This window comes from Cicer arietinum, chromosome 1 (genome assembly GCF_000331145.2).
Source record: "Cicer arietinum cultivar CDC Frontier isolate Library 1 chromosome 1, Cicar.CDCFrontier_v2.0, whole genome shotgun sequence".
NCBI classification, from domain to species: domain Eukaryota; kingdom Viridiplantae; phylum Streptophyta; class Magnoliopsida; order Fabales; family Fabaceae; genus Cicer; species Cicer arietinum.
Genome location: NC_021160.2, coordinates 41,377,569 through 41,395,390, shown reverse-complemented (window position 1 = coordinate 41,395,390; position 17,822 = coordinate 41,377,569). Strand labels below are relative to the sequence as shown.

Sequence of the window (17,822 nt, the reverse complement as noted above, 5' to 3'; positions counted from 1 at the left end):
GTGATTAAAAGGTGACTTTTAAAAAAAAACATTTTCTCGACTGAAAGATAACTATTGGAAATTCTTTTAAGGTCAGGAGGTGAAATTTTGTAATTGGTCAAGATTGATCTCGAAAGTTGGTGTGAAAAGCAAGAATATTCTTGTTTGAGCACTTTAGTGAAAAAACTCACAAATTGTGAGAACTGGACGTAGCCCACTTTTGGTGAACCAAAATATATTACTGTGTGATTCTCTTTCTCTTATCATTATTTATTTCTTACTCACTAAGCATAGATCACGTGAGAAATTTTTCTTTTGATTTCACTAACCAATAACGTTCTTCTTTTGTAGTGTTTGAAACCAAGATTGATCTTGAGTTAACTAAATTTAAAAGCAGGAATTAATTTATTTAAATAAATAAAAAAGGAATCACAATTCAAACCCCCTCTCCTTGTAATTGACATTATTATTTCAAAAATTATAAACATGCATAAATTATACAGATAATTTAATAATTTATATACTATAAAGTATGAAATTATTAAATTTTTGGGAGTATTTGAAATTATCTAAATTTAACTTTGATAAAATATCTCATGAAATTCATTCGTTTTATAAAACTCTTTAAAGTTATTATTTAAACAAGGTAATTTGCTTAAGCGATTTGAGTTCCCCTACAAAATTACATTCCCTCGTCAAAATATAATTCAGGTGTATACACCAAAAGGGGTGTGTACCAAAGCAGTTTTGTTTTCTTATTCATAATCTTACGACTTCATTGAAAAACATTGCGTCAATATATAAATTGTTTTTAGAATTTAATTTACATATATTGATAGTATAAAATATTTTATGCTATCAACACATTACAATGACTCATATTCATTATTTTAAAAGTGATTTGCGGCATGTAAGTAAAATATTTTTAAATATTAGATGATTATGATTCACTACCAATATTAAAACTTTTTACATGACAGTGAATATAATATTATTATACAATGCAACAATTGAAATGCAAAAATAACTTATTGTGAGAGTTTATTCTTGTGTCGATATTTTATTTTCATGTGATTTATGTAAGAAAAAAAATAAATATTAATAATAAATTTATAATTAAATAAGACTTTTATTTACCGAAAATTAATTAAATACAATTAAAGAAGAAAAAAATTTGAGGTTAATCGATATGATTATGGACAGTCCATCCAAAATATTGATGGGAAATTCAACAACAAATAACAATAACAACTCTAACAGAGCAATATGCAGTGGATAATCAATTTCCCAAACTTGCAAGAATCTGTGAGGAGCAACAACAAATAACCACAACAACTAAAATCACTACCACAAAGGACACAATAATTTTTAACGTGGAAAAACCTTCTCAATGTGAGAAGTAAACAACCACGGGACCAAGCCAATAATAGAGCTCCACTATGATCAAAATATGGGTACAAGAGAGTTTCAAATATGACACAAATTCGTGCTCAGTAACCAGCCAAAAACAACAAGGTAACCAACACAACAATCAGCCAAAACAATGAGAAAACAAGCATGAAATTGAGAACAAAGTTCAGCAGAAAAACCAGGAAAAACTGCTACTGTCCGAGCTCAATTTCTCCCACCCAGACCTCTGATCGACGATCCAACCGGTCAGATTGAAGTACCATGAGCCACACACATGCTGTCCAAAGTTCAGCCCGATCCGACGGTGAACGAAGGAGAAATCGCGAATCTAGTGCAGCTGCTCTGTTTTATGCGAAAATGGGTTTTGCTCTTCCTCTCTCACTTTTCTCTTTGCCTCACTCTCTGAATTCAACTCTCTCTATCCCACTAATCTGACCTCTCTGCACTTGGTTAAGTGAGACACATGGGCTTGCACATATTGGGCCTTTCTCCACATAGGAAGGGAGCCCAAAACCCAACATATCTCCCCCTCACAACTATGTGGAGGTGACCGCCAAACCGGCGATCTCACAACAAGTTTCAAACTTGCTTCTCGGTAATGCCTTGGTCATCATATCAGCACCATTATCATCTGTATGAACCTTGGCCAATTCTAACAACCCAACATGCAAAGCATCACGTATCCAATGATACCTAACATCAATGTGCTTGGACCTAGAATGAAATGTTGAATTCTTACCAAGATGAATTGCACCTTGACTATCACAAAATAGCAAGTACTTATCTTGAACAAAACCAAGCTCCTGCAAGAATTTCCTCAACCATAACAATTCCTTGCATGCTTCTGTAATGGCAATGAACTCTGCCTCAGTAGTGGACAATGCAACACATCTCTGCAATCTGGATTGCCATGCCACAGCTCCCCCTGCAAACTTAATCAAATAGCCTGAAGTAGACTTTCTGGAATCAATGTCTTCAGCCATATCAGAATCAGTATATCCCACAAGAGTAGGCTTATCACCTCCAAAACAAAGCCTCAAACTGGTAGTACCACGAAGATACCTCAAAATCCATTTCACAGCATTCCAATGCTCTCTACCTAGATTAGACAGAAATCTACTAACTGCACCAACAGCATGTGCAATATCAGGCCTTGTACACACTATTACATACATTAAACTACCCACAGCAGATGCATAAGGAACTCGTTGCATATCTGATTTTTCAGCTTCATTGGTAGGACTCTGACTAGTACTCAATTTAAAATGAGTAGCAAGAGGAGTACTTACAGCCTTAGCATATTCCATCTGGAACCTCTGTAACAGTCTTTCAACATAGTGTTCTTGTGACAGCCAAAGTTTCTTCTTGTTCCTGTCACGCATGATTCTTATACCAAGAATCTGCTTAGCAGCTCCCATGTCTTTCATGGCAAATGACTCGCCCAATTGCTTCTTCAACCTGTTAATCATAGAAATATTTTTCCCAACAATAAGCATGTCATCAACATACAATAACCGAATAATGAAATCATCATCAGCAAACTTTTTAACAAAGACACAGTGATTAGAAGTAGTCTTCTTGTAGCCTTGCTCACACATAACTGACTCAAACTTCTTGTACCACTGACACGGGGCCTGCTTCAAACCATATAGACTCTTTCTGAGCCTACACACATAGTCTTCCTTGCCTTTAACAAGAAAACCATCAGGTTGCTTCATGTATATCTCTTCCTCCAAATCACCATGAAGGAAAGCAGTTTTTACATCCATTTGCTCTACCTCCAAATCAAGAGTAGCAGCCAAACTCAACACAGTTCTAATGGATGACATCTTCACCACAGGAGAAAAAATCTCATTGAAATCAACACCCTTTCTCTGTCTGAAACCTCTCACAACTAATCTGGCTTTATATCTTGGAGATGTAGAATTGCTTTCTTGCTTCACTCTGAATATCCACCTGTTTTCCAAAGCCTTATTTCCCTTAGGTAGTTTCACCAAATCAAAAGTGTGATTATCATGCAAAGACTTCATTTCATCTTGCATAACATCCAACCACTTCTTCTTTTCATCACTCTCCATGGCTTCATCACAACATTCAGGTTCGCCTCCATCAGTCAAGGTAACATAGTCATCAGAAGGATACCTGGTGGATGGTTTCCTCGGTAACATAGTCATCCAAACTTGAGCTTGAGGTGGTTCAGGAGCATCACCAAGATCCTCATCTTGTGACATCTCATGTTCTTCTTCAGCATCATCATTAGGAACATCAAAATCATCTCCAAGCTGCTGATCACCAACATCACCATGTTGCTCATCATTCTGAACATTATTTTCAGCAGTATCCAGATCATGTGTAGGCATCCGAACTGGATCAACATCAGACAAACCATTATCAATCTCAGGTGTAGTCTTCTCCATCTTATCAATGTCTTCAATGGTTTGGTCTTCCATGAACTTCACATCACGGCTTCTAACAGCTTTCTTCTCAACTGGATCAAACAGCTTGTAGCCAAATTCATCCTGACCATAACCGATAAAGATGCACTGTCTTGTCTTCCCATCCAACTTGGATCTCTCATCCTTTGGAACATGCACATATGCTTTGCAACCGAAGACACGCAAATGATCATACCTGACATTCTTGCCAAACCAAATCTTGTCTGGCACCTCAGCATTCAAAGCAGCTGCAGGACTCAGATTAATAACATGCACTGCCATGTACAATGCTTCACCCCAGAAATGCTTAGGCAACTTTGCTTCAGAAAGCATACACCTAACTCTTTCAATCAATGTCCTGTTCATTCTCTCTGCTAAACCATTCAGCTGAGGGGTTTTAGGAGGAGTCTTTTCATGTCTGATACCGTGCTGCTTGCAATAAACATCAAATGGTCCACAATACTCACTAGCCAAATTCATCATGACCATAACCAATAAAGATACACTGTCTTGTCTTCGCATCCAACTTGGATCTCTCATCCTTTGGAACATGCACATATGCTTTGCAACCGAAGACACACAAACGATCATACCTGACATTCTTGCCAAACCAAATCTTGTCTGGCACCTCAGCATTCAAAGCAACTGCAGGACTCAAATTAATAACATGCACTGCCGTGTACAATGCTTCACCCCATAAATGCTTAGACAACTTTGCTTCAGAAAGCATACACCTAACTCTTTCAATCAATGTCCTGTTCATTCTCTCTGCTAAACCATTCAGTTGAGGAGTTTTAGGAGGAGTCTTTTCATGTCTGATACCGTGCTGCTTGCAATAAACATCAAATGGTCCACAATACTCACCACCATTGTCAGTACGAATGCATTTCAACTTCTCGCCTGACTGTCTCTCCATCATAACATGGAACTCTTTGAATTTCTCCAGAACTTGGTCTTTTGTCTTCAAAGCATAGACCCAAAGCTTCCTGTAACAATCATCAATAAAAGTAACAAAGTAAAGTGCACCACAAAATGACTTTACCTTCAACGGGCCACAAACATCAGAATGCACCAATTCAAGCAACTCTGACTTCCTTGAGGGAGGATGTTTCTTGAAGGATACTCTTGTAAATAATATTGTTTAACATAATTGCCATAAGATTGTAATCCAGTTATTTGTGTTTTTTTTGTAAAGTCTATTGAGTATATTTTACAACTATTTTGAGTCTAAAAAATGTTTTTAGGAGATGTATAGAATATTAGATTACGGTATTTGGATTATAACTAAATTGAAAATTTAAACAGGAATTTTATAAATTTAAAAATGAGGGTACTCTGTCGAACTTTCGAGAAAAATTATATATATTTTTAAAATGGTTATTGAGAACTATTTAGGTGCCGGATTGTTAAGTTTTGACATATTTAAATAATATCAAATATACTTTATTTATTCACTTATTACAAAAATACAATTTATTTAGTTTGTTTAATTTATTTTAAATTTTAGTTAAAATTTATAATTGATTCTAAACGTAATCTTATAATAAAATTAATTGTTATACTATTTTTTGACTTGAAAACATAAATAATAATTCTACTCGAAATCGATTTTAAAAATCAATTCATTTGAAAATAAATCTTATCGATACAAAAAAATTCTTTTACTTCAATCATTTGTGAGCTGTGATCCCTTACATTTAAATTCTGTCACTGAAGCAAAAACCGATAATGGGAAGCGATCGAAAATCGAAGAGAAATAGTTATTCTTCGCCTTCTGAATCTGAAGGCACTTCACTTTTCCTTTCATGCTTTGTGCAGCTTCTTGCTCTTTATTTATAACAAAATAAAAAGGTTTAGGGTTGCAAGTTAAATGGTTCTTCAAAATAGGGAAATCAAATTAAGATATTTTTTAATTATTTTTAATTATTATTACTGATTGTTAATGTTAGTGTTAATTCACAGAAGAGAAGAAAAGCAAGAGGGAGAGAACAATAGATGATGAAGAAAAGAAGAACCGGAAGAGGGAAAAGAAAGAGAAAAGGAAGCATTCCAAAGATAAATCTGATAAGGGTACATGTTTTTATTAATATTATTATTATTATTTATTTATTTATATTTTTTATTTTATCGAGTTAGATTTAGTTCAGCGCATTTGGATCGACTTATTTGAGCTAATCTGCTCACTTGTGAGTCTATTTGGGAAAACTTATAGAAACCATGTACATTTCCATAAGCTCTCCCGGTTAGTTTTTTTTTTTTATCAAAAAAGCTTATATCTTATTTGAAAATAGTTTGACTTTATTTTATTTTTTGTTACAGAAATAGTTTATATATAAACATTTATATAATAAGTGCTGAATTAAGTTGTTTATGCAAACAGAACTTAGTAATGATTGATTGGTGAATTTTTTTAGCATTAAACTGTACATTTTTCCTTTTTCTTTCTATGTAGTAGTTGGATGACTAAGAAGTGATTGATTCATTTTTATTATGGGACTTGGATATATAGTTACTTAGGGTTTGTGTTGGTTGTCTGATATGGACAACAATGGTCAATGTTGGCAGGATTGTTTATATTAAGTCTTGAATATGATAAGATGGTAACTTCAAAATTCCTTGTATTGATTTGTAAGTAATGTTGTTTTCGAAGTGGTTTAGGTTGTGATTGTTTATATAAGGATCATATGTCCCTACTTAGCTGAATTATTTTAAACTGAGGAACAAGGAAAAAGATGCTTTATCCTTAGTTAATTGACATGTAGGGTTCTTAGGACCTTGTAAGGCTGAGCTAGTTTTACTATCAAGCAAGAGGATAGGTATTGTAGACTGACTCCAGAGGCGGTTGTTCTCTTTGAAATCTTCAATGACCTAGTCCAAAGCCATGCCAATAATATGGTGTAAATTTTAATGTATAATGAATTTTAGGCATCTTCCTTTCTATAAGTAGATGCGTGGAAAGGAGGTGTCAGTATCACAAATCATTAAGCAATGTTTAATAATAATTCATTTAGGCTAACTGGTTGTGGTTTTGGGCAAGGAAAAACATGAAAGGAAAGCTTATGGTCATGCTAAACTGCAACATGTTTATAACATAGATTTCCTAAACTAACATCCTTGTTCTTCTCCATTCATAGAAGATTCAACTTTTTACCTATTCCTATCTTTCCGTTTGGACGTATTGATGATGTATGTTTGATTGAATGCATTGAGTATCATAGAATACTCAACCCCAAAAAGCTCAAGGAGTGATGATTCTCCAAGTATTATAAGGGCTACTTTGGTCATATCACTAGTTGACCTCAAGCTCAGCACTCCCTTTCACATAGGTCCGATAGGACTCTTGGAGTGAAAAGTTTGCTAGACTAGACATAAATATTTGGCCTGGTAACAAATCTAGGATAGGCTTCAGTTAAATGGGGTGAAGGAAATCTAGGACTCAGTACAACGAAGGCGGCAAGGATTTTGATGTCGAAGTAGAATCTCCCAGAATGTGAACTTTGGTACCATCTTCGAATCTGAACTAGGCTCTAACTCAACCTCAATAGTTAGTTTGAGGGGTGTGGATTGGCCAAACCTTATGAAGATTACTTTGGCCACATCACTAATGTGAGATCTCAACAGGAGTATTTAGTCATAGGCATTAAGTTATTTAGGATTACAGAATGATATTTGTATGGGTCAGGTATATATTTTAATTGTGGTGACAATTTCTGTTTGGTAGGTTTTCTTCCCTATATTTGAGGTAATAGTGATTTTTAGTTATTAGGATTCTTAGCTATCGATCTCAATTTTCTTTTTATTTGTTCAGTCTTCAATTTAGAATTGAAATTTCATTGGTTCTCCTTTTACTCCCCTTGTCAAACCCCCCGCTCCTGTTCTATATTCTTTCTTACCTCTCAAATCTCTCCTAAATTCATCTTTGTTCCATATTATGTTTAGTTTGTACTAGATGAATAAATGTGTATCTGAAACTGAAGTTTTCAATTCCCTTATCATAACCTCTTGAAGATACAAGATAAATACAAACTAAAAACACATTTTACCTACTACAATTGCCTACAACATTGGCTGTCTAATTGGTTTTATTACTGCTACTGGAGATTGCTTTTGTAGTGCTTCCCTTTCTTTCCTTGCAAATGCTTCAGTTTATAAGAAAAATACTTTCTTTGATGAACTTCTCTCCTTGTTTTGTTTTCCATAACACAATTGATTCTCCGGTGAATAGCAATAAAAAAAAAACGGTGGAAAGTTTTTATTCCAAAAGAAAACATTTTTTTATACTTTTGATGTAAAAATGTTTTATTTCTGAATAAAAAACTTTCAAATTTTGTATCTTGAACACTGCACTGAGGGCTAATGTAATCTAATCATATATGCAGGAAAACAACGTAGAAAATCTTTTTTTGAAAGATTTTATTTTAAGTTGTTATAATACTTTATTTTTAAATTGGCATTTTATTGTTATTTCAGAGAAGAAGTTAAAAGACAAGCACAAAAGTAAACGCAGCAAAGGTGAAGGCAATATGGTGAGTTGTGTTCCCAATTTACTAATAATGTTACATCCAGAAGAAGAATCTTTTTTGTCACTTAACATACTGGATATCTGGTGACTATCATGGTATCAGATCCTCTTTTGGTGCCGTTACACTTTCTTTTATGAATTTTAATTCAATTCTCGCATCCTGTTTTACCAGGTGCTGAGTTTATCTATATGGGTAGACAGGAAAAGCTTTTAGTTTATTGTAAAGAAAGAACAATATAGATAATTAACACTGAATTAGTTCATGTCTTCATGCTTCAGTCTCTAACGTTTCAAGAGTATTCGTTTCTCTTATTTTGAAGATTCAAATGGTTGCTAGCTACTTTAATTTTGTTGAAGTTATGGGTTGTAGGTAAAAGGAAATAAATAATAATAGTTTAATTACTTGATAGTGACTTAATACAAAAGACTAAGCAATACCCCTATATATAAGGATACAAGACTCATAATCCTAAATAAATAGGGAAATCAAGAAACAAATCATAATAGGGGGGATGGGTAGCTCAATTGGTTTGAGCTAACAGTTTAATTAGGTTTATTACTACAAGGACCAGGGTTGAAATCCTGGTGACGATATAAAAATAAAATAAAATAGGAAGAAACAAATCATAATAATATCTATAGGTAATATAAAAACTAATCCTAAGAGATCATCTTGATCTTGGTAATCTGATCCTAGGAAATAAATAAGTTACTTTAATATAATATAGAAGATATTATAAGATACCTTTTTATATTCCAACAAATTCTATTAATAATTTAAAACTTTTGAGATGGTCCATCCCTCATGTATACTCATGGCATACCTCTCCAAAGCTGAAAATGATTTCTTGTTGACTGTGACATGTTACTATCCTCCTGATTCCTGTTATTTAAATTTATTCCAAAATTGTGATTGTGGAGGTGATTTATGTAGTGGCTCATACTTCATTTGTACTTATGATTTGTATCTCTGAAATGTAGGAATTCCAAGAATTGTCCAGTGATGATTATTTTGCTAAGAATAATGAATTTGCTACCTGGCTGAAAGAAGAGAAGAATGTGTTTTTCTCTGATCTATTATCTGAGTCAGCACGTGAGCTGTTTGCAGAATTTGTCAAAGCTTGGAATAGAGGAAAGCTTGAATCGAATTATTATGAAGGCATTGCATCCGCGCCACGCACATCCCATAACTGGAAGATCAAAAAGTAGATCAGTTAAATGAGCAGTCATTTTGATCCAATCTCTGTAGAGCCTTTGTTTAGATTTCCTTTCTAACAGTAACAACTGACTTGAAACTCAGTAAAAATATAGATGTTATTTTATCTGTATAAATTGCACACATGCATCAAATTCCGACTGTCGGTTGTTCATTTCCCCGAAAAGAAAAGACGTAAAGAGCAGAGAACAGATGGAGATTTTTTTTTTTGGCAAATGATAGTGGGTGTTATGTTAGGGATAGAACCTTCTATATCTTTATCACTCCACTCTTTAACTCTTCTATCTCAATTATCAAGTCAAATTTATATCCTCTCATAGAATCGATAGAGTTAATGTCACTTCCCTTGTCTTTTGTGTGAATCAATGTGACTGATTTTGTGAATCAGCAAGGGTGCTCGACTAATGTATGACTATTTTTAGAAATGTTATGAACATGTCTGTCATATGCCTAGGTTGTGTATCATTGTAGTGACTAAGAAAGGGGCAATTATGTCCTCTAATTCTAATACTCAATTTTAATTAAGGAGAAATACTATTTTTTTCTTTCAATTTTATGTTAGTTCTTTATATTTTCTTCTTTTAGTTTCACATGGTTAAAAATGTTAATTTTCTTTTATTGGCTTTTATTTAATTATTTATTTATTTTTATTTTCTACAGAAGTTTTTGGATTCTGATTTGTCACAATTGATGAATCCGATTGTGCATGCGACATTTACGTTTATTGTTGTTGCAAATGATCCAATAATGCCTGATAATTAATATTTTATAGCACATATGTTATGTGACTAAATTGAAACTAAAACATAAATAATTGACTAACTTGAAATTGAAATTAAAATAAAAGACCGACCAAATTTATGGATTTTTTTACACTATGTCCATAAATGGAATCTACAGTCAAATGCAAGAGCATCTCAATTATCCAATTTAAATATTTATTTATAATATTTTGTTTATTAATTTGTTGAACTTTAAATTTGAATTATTCACAATTTCAATCCAAGAGTTTCTAATGCAGTGATTGCATGACTGCAGGGAATCACCTCCCAGTATATTGCATATTTGATACTATTCATATATAATTTTGGTTAGCAGTTCATTCATCTTTGATATACATTTGTGATTTTGTCTAATGTGTACAAGATACTTTTGAACCATGCACAAGTTTATGAATAAGTTCTATCATATCTCATTTGATTCAATGACAACTTTTACAATGTAATGGAAATAAATTTGCGTATAATGTAAGACTGACTCCACTTGTATACCATAAAATTAGCTTACATCTATTGCGGTACAATTTTTTTTAGAAAGATATAAAAATAGCCCATTGTTCCGAAATATCGGAAATTTAAAAACATACTAATCTCATTCTGCAAAGAATCTATGTTAAGTATGTATCCAAAGTGGTATTTTTCTGAATGTATACTTACAAAACTAATGTTTGGAGTGGAAAAATAGTCTCTGACAGATTTTAGCTGACATTATACAAAAGCCACCACCCAAATATGTTCTTAAAAGTACTAGATAATCGAAAGTTTCTGCCGTGCAATGTGATAATATTGATCATCCATGTATATGCCACCAGGCAGGTCTTCATTATCCTCAGTCAAAATGGTAAAAACAACAAGGTCATATTTTTTTAGAAAAGACAATTATACATTATTAAGTTGGGGTATACTAAAATGTGCTTTTTGCATAATCGAACATAAACATAAGGTGCAATCAGATAATAAAAGTAAAATAATAAATTTAGAATTGTTGATTAAAAGTTATTGTCATATTTAAACAAGGTAAGGTTTGTATGGAAATTCTGATGGCTTTGGAGAAAAGTTTTTCAGAAGGTTGGCCACCACAAGAGTAGCTCACAGATTTGCCAGTGCCATCTTGAAATTCAATTAAACTCAACTATGAAACAAACACCAACTTTGGGAACACAAGGATGGATTTCTCATTGCAGATTATTCTACTTCACCCAAATAATCATCAATTTCGGCTGGTGTCAATACCCTGCAATATAGTTAATCAACAAACTATTAAGTTGCCCAATCAGGCATTACAAAGCATATAACTTTAGCTTACTTGTCATTTTTTGCACCAATACCTTCCACCACCAAAATATAAGAAAAGAAACTAGTTACATGTATTGGGAAGTTTTTCATTTGCATTGATAAAATGATAAAACTTAAATCAGGTTCTATATATTTTTGTAATCAAGTTTGTCAAACAATGACATGTGAATATCTTTACCAATGTTAAATAGCCTCCATTAAAAAGATATATTGCAGAGTTTGAAGAAAAAATATAGATATAATTGATTTTAATGTTGGTGACAAGAAACAACAATTCCTGGACTTGTTTTGTTGGTTGCGAGTTTTCAGTATTTTGACTTGGAAGTATAAATTATAAAACAAAATGTGTTTGTCTAAAATTTGGATGAAGAAACGTGTTTGTCTAAAATGGAGTTAAATTAGTTTTTAACTCAAATTTAAAGTTGTTACCTTACTATTTAAAATAGAGTTTTAATTATTGTTTTTTTTATAGGAAACACGTCACACCTCCATGGCTCCACCCCAACTGTTTTCATGCATCTCCTCCTTCTACCCAATTTCCTAACCGTAGTTGCTGAAAGTTCACGTGGCAGTCACATGGAGGGTCATAAGTGGCGACAATGGCAGCTGCGGTGGGGACATACCTCAAAGCAACAACTGTGGAGTGTTCCTGTGACTGTAAAGAGGTGTTTGGTGGCAATGGAGACAGTGGTGGAGAGTAACTTGCAGGGAAGTTGGGAGAATGTTGGGCAAAGATAGAGGGGTACTTGACAACAATGGAGGATACCACACAGCGACAATGGAGAATGCCACATGGTGACAGTTGAGGGTGTTTAGTGGAAGAGGAGGATGTTAGGTGGTGACAATAATGTGTCGGGCAACAGCAAAGTGTCGGGCACGATGGATTCAAGCAGCGACTGCCCAAGAATTAATAACTTCACAACAATTTTTGAAAGTGAAAACCACAACTGAATATGGTTTTGTTTTTTAAAAATTTCAAAACTAGAAAACAAAACCAAACTGTGGAAGACCCAAATGCACTTGATCTAAGTTTTGACCTTGGAGCAAATGTAAAAAAATCAGATCAAGGTCTTAATTTAAGTTGCTAAATTTTATTTCCCAGTCCCAACTCATATGCATCAAGCATAAATATACCTTTTATTAATTCAGAACCCAAAATTTAGCTCAATTTGACGGATGACATAAACCAGATGAAGAAAGGTTCCATTAAATAAATACTGAAAAGAGAAAAAACAAAACAGAACAGTAAGCCAATGTATATTTTAGTGAACAAAGATATGCACCTGAACTTTTTGTCTGCACCAATTATGCCAATTTCAATGTTTTTTCCTGAGATCTGTCCTTCAAACCTAGAAAACACCAACAAAAGAGAACGATTTCAAAGATAAACAAAGACCAGATAGGTTGCAAAATACAGTAGCTGATAAGGAGAAAAAAACAAAATAGATAACATAAAAATTGTCAATGAAGGGAATTATGAACAGTTATCACTCCCTATCATTTTCAAATTTTCCAATCTAACAAGCTTGGAACCTTGCAACTCTGACGTCTGCTCATGATGATTTGGGAGAGATGTGCCTTTGTACATGTCAAGATCACTAATACAAAATTTACTATAATACCCTACATAGGATTAGCCTCAATATTTTTCATTGAACCCAATAAGCCAATCTTAGATGCACTTCTTTTTCCAATTTAAAATTCTGGAAGACATAAGCTACCATACTCTATTTATGGCAAGAGGAGATATATTTTGCTTAAAAATGGAAAAGGAAACAAAACGATAAGCCTGCTAACTGACTGTGATAATTAAATTAAATATGATATTTTCATTAAGGTTTTATTTAATGCATAAAATTTTAACGGCACTCTCCTACCCTTCCTTCAGTGTCAATATTGCTGTGTGTACTGCGTCATCAAGCTCCATGTCATCCGTGTACCTAGAATTGGACAATCAAGAGAAAATAAATTGAATTGATAGAAACACTGAGATATAACTGTAACGAACGATACTAACATCACTCAGAAACATATAGTCATAATAATATTTAAAATAAAGTTTCAAAGCACATAATGGACACAACAAACCAGACATATATATAGACATATCATACATTGATACACTCCGCATATTAGCCTACAACATTGTCATCATTAATGTGAAAGCGTACCTCTTCTCGAGAAATGTCTTAGCATTAGAAACATTTTTCCCCATAGCAGAAGCTTTCCAAGAAAAATATGAACCTGATGGATCCACCTACAGAAAAAACAAATTGCGGCAAAAAGTAAAAAACAACCCTTAAATTTTTTCTTCTCTTTCTCCAAAATCTGCAGTAACTTTAAACAATTTCAAGTGCAAGAAGAAAAAATATTACAGTACAAACTCAATAAACACAATACAAATAACACCGTAAATTTCACCAATGAGGTAAATGCTGTCTAGACTTTTTACATGTACAGTATATGTCATACCTGATATAATTGTGGTCCATTATCATCAAACCCTGCAACCAGTAGGGACACTCCAAAAGGCCTAACACCACTATTAGGACAAAAAAAGAAAAAAGAAATATTAAATTCAAAGATAAAATAGGGGAAAATGCAAAAAGTATAAAAAAAAAAGTAAGGGGGTCCAATTCAGTTCACGATAATTTAGATTTAGGGGTTCATTGTGGAATTCCAATTGTAACCAAAATGTTTATCTAAACAGTTGAATCAAAATTAATGCATGCTGATATTGGATCCACAATACTGATTCTTTAACCAAGGAAAGTGTCCCAAGTTTCAGACACCTTTTAGACTCATTCCAAAATTCCCTCAACATTTTAAGATAATAGGTGTTTATTGCCTAACAATTCCTCAACATTTAACTTAATGTAATTACAACAATTAATATCCATCCACTTTAAAAAGCATCACAATGAGTACTTCATGTTGATTTGAGTAGATGATTTTAGCAATTTTATTTTCTAATAAAAATAAATGATTTTCTGTTGTAAAATTACAGGGGTGAAACCGTAGTTCGAAAATTCTAGTCAGGGGATGATAATAAGGAAGACAAAATGAGAAAACAGGACACAGGTAGAAGTTGCATGATCAATTTACACAAAAACTCAAAGTTCACACATTATTTTTCTATCTATCTTCCTTTTTTTTGGTAGTGGGAGGAGTGATGTATGTGAATAAAATGAACTTATATGCTATGACCTAGGACTATATAATGTAAAGTTCAGGTTTCAAAACATTTCAGAAAGTGCAGACATTACAAATAAATTAATAATTACCCGGACTGAGTAAATTCCTGCATAACAGCAGCAACTTCCCTTACAAGTTGAGTGACAGGGATTGGTTCCTGAAATGTTCGCTTACCATATGAGATAGCCTATTTTTAACAAAAGATCCATAATAGAATACCAAAAGATAAAACAGAAAAGCCAACTGGACTATAAAATGTATATTCTTAAAGATAAAGATTATCAGTAGCATAATAATTTTGTATTTTTTAAGAAACACAATTAAAAAGTACTCAATAATATCAATAAAAGAAAAAGAAATGCTTTAAGGAACATGTAATCAATGCATAACAACAACACTAAGAATACATCCCACAACGCTGCAACAAGGATAACTAAGGTCCCATGGTTGAAAAGGAAATGTGTTCTAATTCATTCCAAGCGATAGGAAATAATAAAAGAATAGGCAGCAGAACTACGTATGAACATGTTATAACTAAAAGACATTGTCCTAATAGAGGAAGAACAGGAAGAAAGAATATTGCAATATAAAATAATATACTGTACTTTATATAATCGGTGATACTGCTCAGCTTGTTTCCTGCTTTTTCGGACCAAAACTCGGAAATCAGGACCCATGCCACTGAACAACAACGACAAAATTGAAATCCATTAAACATGATATTTGAAAACAATTTAAGGAAAATAACCACTATAATATATCTAAAGCTGAACAGCAATAGAAAAAGTAGATAGGAAACAGTTAGGATGTATGTTGGGTTAGAATAAGGACAATTGTTGCATTAGTCAGTTAGTCCATTAATATGATTTGTTAGCTAGTTGGAAGGGATTAGAAGGGGATAGGCTAGATAAATAGGGAGGAGTCGATTTAGGGGTAGTCATCGAGTACTTCTGATAGTTTGTAAACACAAGGACATATTTTTTTGTGAATGGAAATCTCTTGGATAGAGTTCTCTGTTATATATTTAGTTTTCAATAATACACTTCTATTCTTTTGATTCTTTCAATCATTCTTTCATTTCAACTTCTGTGTTTCTAACAGTAACTTCGACGGCATTTCGTGTTTAAGAACACGATCAAAACTCAATCATCAACTGCCATAATGTAAAGCACCACTGTACAACAAAATAATGCCATACAAGCATGTTTCACTTAAAATGATTAAAACATGTACAGAGACACAAACCTGTATACAACACCGATATTTGGTGTTAATAACTGAATTTTCTGAACCTGCAATCATATGATAAAACAGGAAGACCTAGAATGTGTCAAATCTCAAATTAATGAAGTCAAAAACCAAATATCTTCAAAAAATAAAAAGTAACTTCACAAACGGCTTGCAGAAACTATGCAAAAGATTGTTTTATCAATAGCCATACTTGCAATTATTCTTATTTATCAAGACAAGATATAGTAAGAATGTACTACCTCCGTCCCTTTTATAAGCACTCATTGCATATTTCACATATATTAAGAAAAATTGATAGTGTAATTAATGTGTATGATAATTATTAAATTACCCTTTGTATAAATGGATTCAAAGTGATTTTTCATCTTCCAAGACAAATTGATACAATTACTAAGAGGTATATTTGAAAAAGGAACAATAACTGCATCTAGTAAATTGTAAAGGGACTTATATATAGGGACAAATTTTTTTTCTACAGTTAGTTTATAATTAGGATAATTAGGGACAGAGGTAGTTTTCCACTTGGCAAATACTTTTCAAAGAAAAAGAAAATATAACCAAATTAAAAACAACCTTGAAGAGGACAATTTTATAAGTTTGTCCCATTAATAACTAATAATCTATAGAAATGGATCCAAAGAAAAAGCAACTTACTGATGCTTCATCAACCAATATAGATGGCAGTTTCTTCTCTGTTGCAATGACAACTCCATTTGAAGCTGCAAGAACCAAATATTTAGTAACAAATAACAAAAGTTGAAGCCAATCAACAATCAACAGTACATTTGAAAATCTAATAAGAATAAAATGAAATAAAAACATAAATGTTAAGAATGACCGTTAATTCCAAGAGAAGTTTGTCCAGAAGCAACAGCAGTCAAAGCATGCTCAATTTGAACAAGCTTACCAGAAGGGCTGTTATTACAAAGCACAACACAATCAATTTAATATAAACACACATACATCATTCCTTCCGTTTATTCACCTTCCCTCGTAAACAAAAATCAGATATTGATTGAGAGTAATAATACCTAAATGTTGTAAGAGAAAACGAGTATTGACTATCACCCATGATAAATAAACCTGACAATAACCTACACAAGCGACAATCATAGTTTTGCAGTTAAACAAAAAAAATAAAATAATTCGTGCGTTTCGTGCTGAAATTGTTGTGTAAACATAAGCATTTTTCTGCTGATTTGCGTGATTCCCCACTCTTCTAGTAATTGTTGTGTTGAATGATCGAGAGAGAGGAAAGGCAAATAAATGAGAAAACAAAGGAAAATTTCTAGGGAAGAGAGAACTAACCTGAGAGAGAGAGAGAGAGAGAGAGAGAGAGTTGGGTTCTGTGAAGCTGGGCGTTTTTTAGTTGTTTTGTGACTTGTGAGAGAGAAAGAGTAACCAACAAGTCTACAATTTTACCCCTCCCACAAATATAGCGAAATTCCACATCTGTCCTTATATAAATAACAAAAACCTTCACTTTTTCCGTATCGATATTTATCTTTGGATCGAGAAAAGAAAACCCTTGTACAAAACCCTTTTCGTTTGAAACCCTTCCTATGTGGACAAAACCAAAACCTCTGCCCTAATATTCTTTCATTCGCTCAACCATCTCTCAGGACTGACCACCGCAGCATCACCGTCCACTCCACCGCCTTCACCACCACCCACTATCAGCGCCCGGAGATGTTGCTGTTTAACCATCCTGTGAGTTATTATCACTAACTTATTGAAAT

At 33.2% G+C, this 17,822-nt stretch overlaps 2 protein-coding genes across 2 annotated transcripts; one reads left to right on the top strand and one right to left on the bottom strand.

The window, feature by feature from the left end:
- The first annotated feature begins 5,451 nt into the window (after positions 1 to 5,451).
- LOC101515161 (style cell-cycle inhibitor 1-A) lies at positions 5,452 to 10,113 on the top strand. Its single transcript, XM_004488733.4, has 4 exons — positions 5,452 to 5,610; positions 5,787 to 5,894; positions 8,295 to 8,350; positions 9,328 to 10,113. The coding sequence occupies exons 1-4, from the start codon at positions 5,553 to 5,555 to the stop codon at positions 9,553 to 9,555; spliced, it is 450 nt and encodes a 149-aa protein (XP_004488790.1). The 5' UTR covers positions 5,452 to 5,552; the 3' UTR covers positions 9,556 to 10,113.
- A 1,185-nt stretch (positions 10,114 to 11,298) lies between these two features.
- Positions 11,299 to 17,542, bottom strand: LOC101514836 (proteasome subunit alpha type-2-A-like). Its single transcript, XM_004488732.4, has 12 exons — positions 17,392 to 17,542; positions 17,115 to 17,177; positions 16,922 to 16,998; positions 16,738 to 16,802; positions 16,078 to 16,124; positions 15,438 to 15,513; positions 14,922 to 14,989; positions 14,110 to 14,179; positions 13,809 to 13,894; positions 13,515 to 13,577; positions 12,921 to 12,986; positions 11,299 to 11,575 (listed from the first exon to the last, which is right to left on the bottom strand). The coding sequence occupies exons 2-12, from the start codon at positions 17,153 to 17,155 to the stop codon at positions 11,527 to 11,529; spliced, it is 708 nt and encodes a 235-aa protein (XP_004488789.1). The 5' UTR covers positions 17,156 to 17,177; positions 17,392 to 17,542; the 3' UTR covers positions 11,299 to 11,526.
- Positions 17,543 to 17,822: the final 280 nt, after the last annotated feature.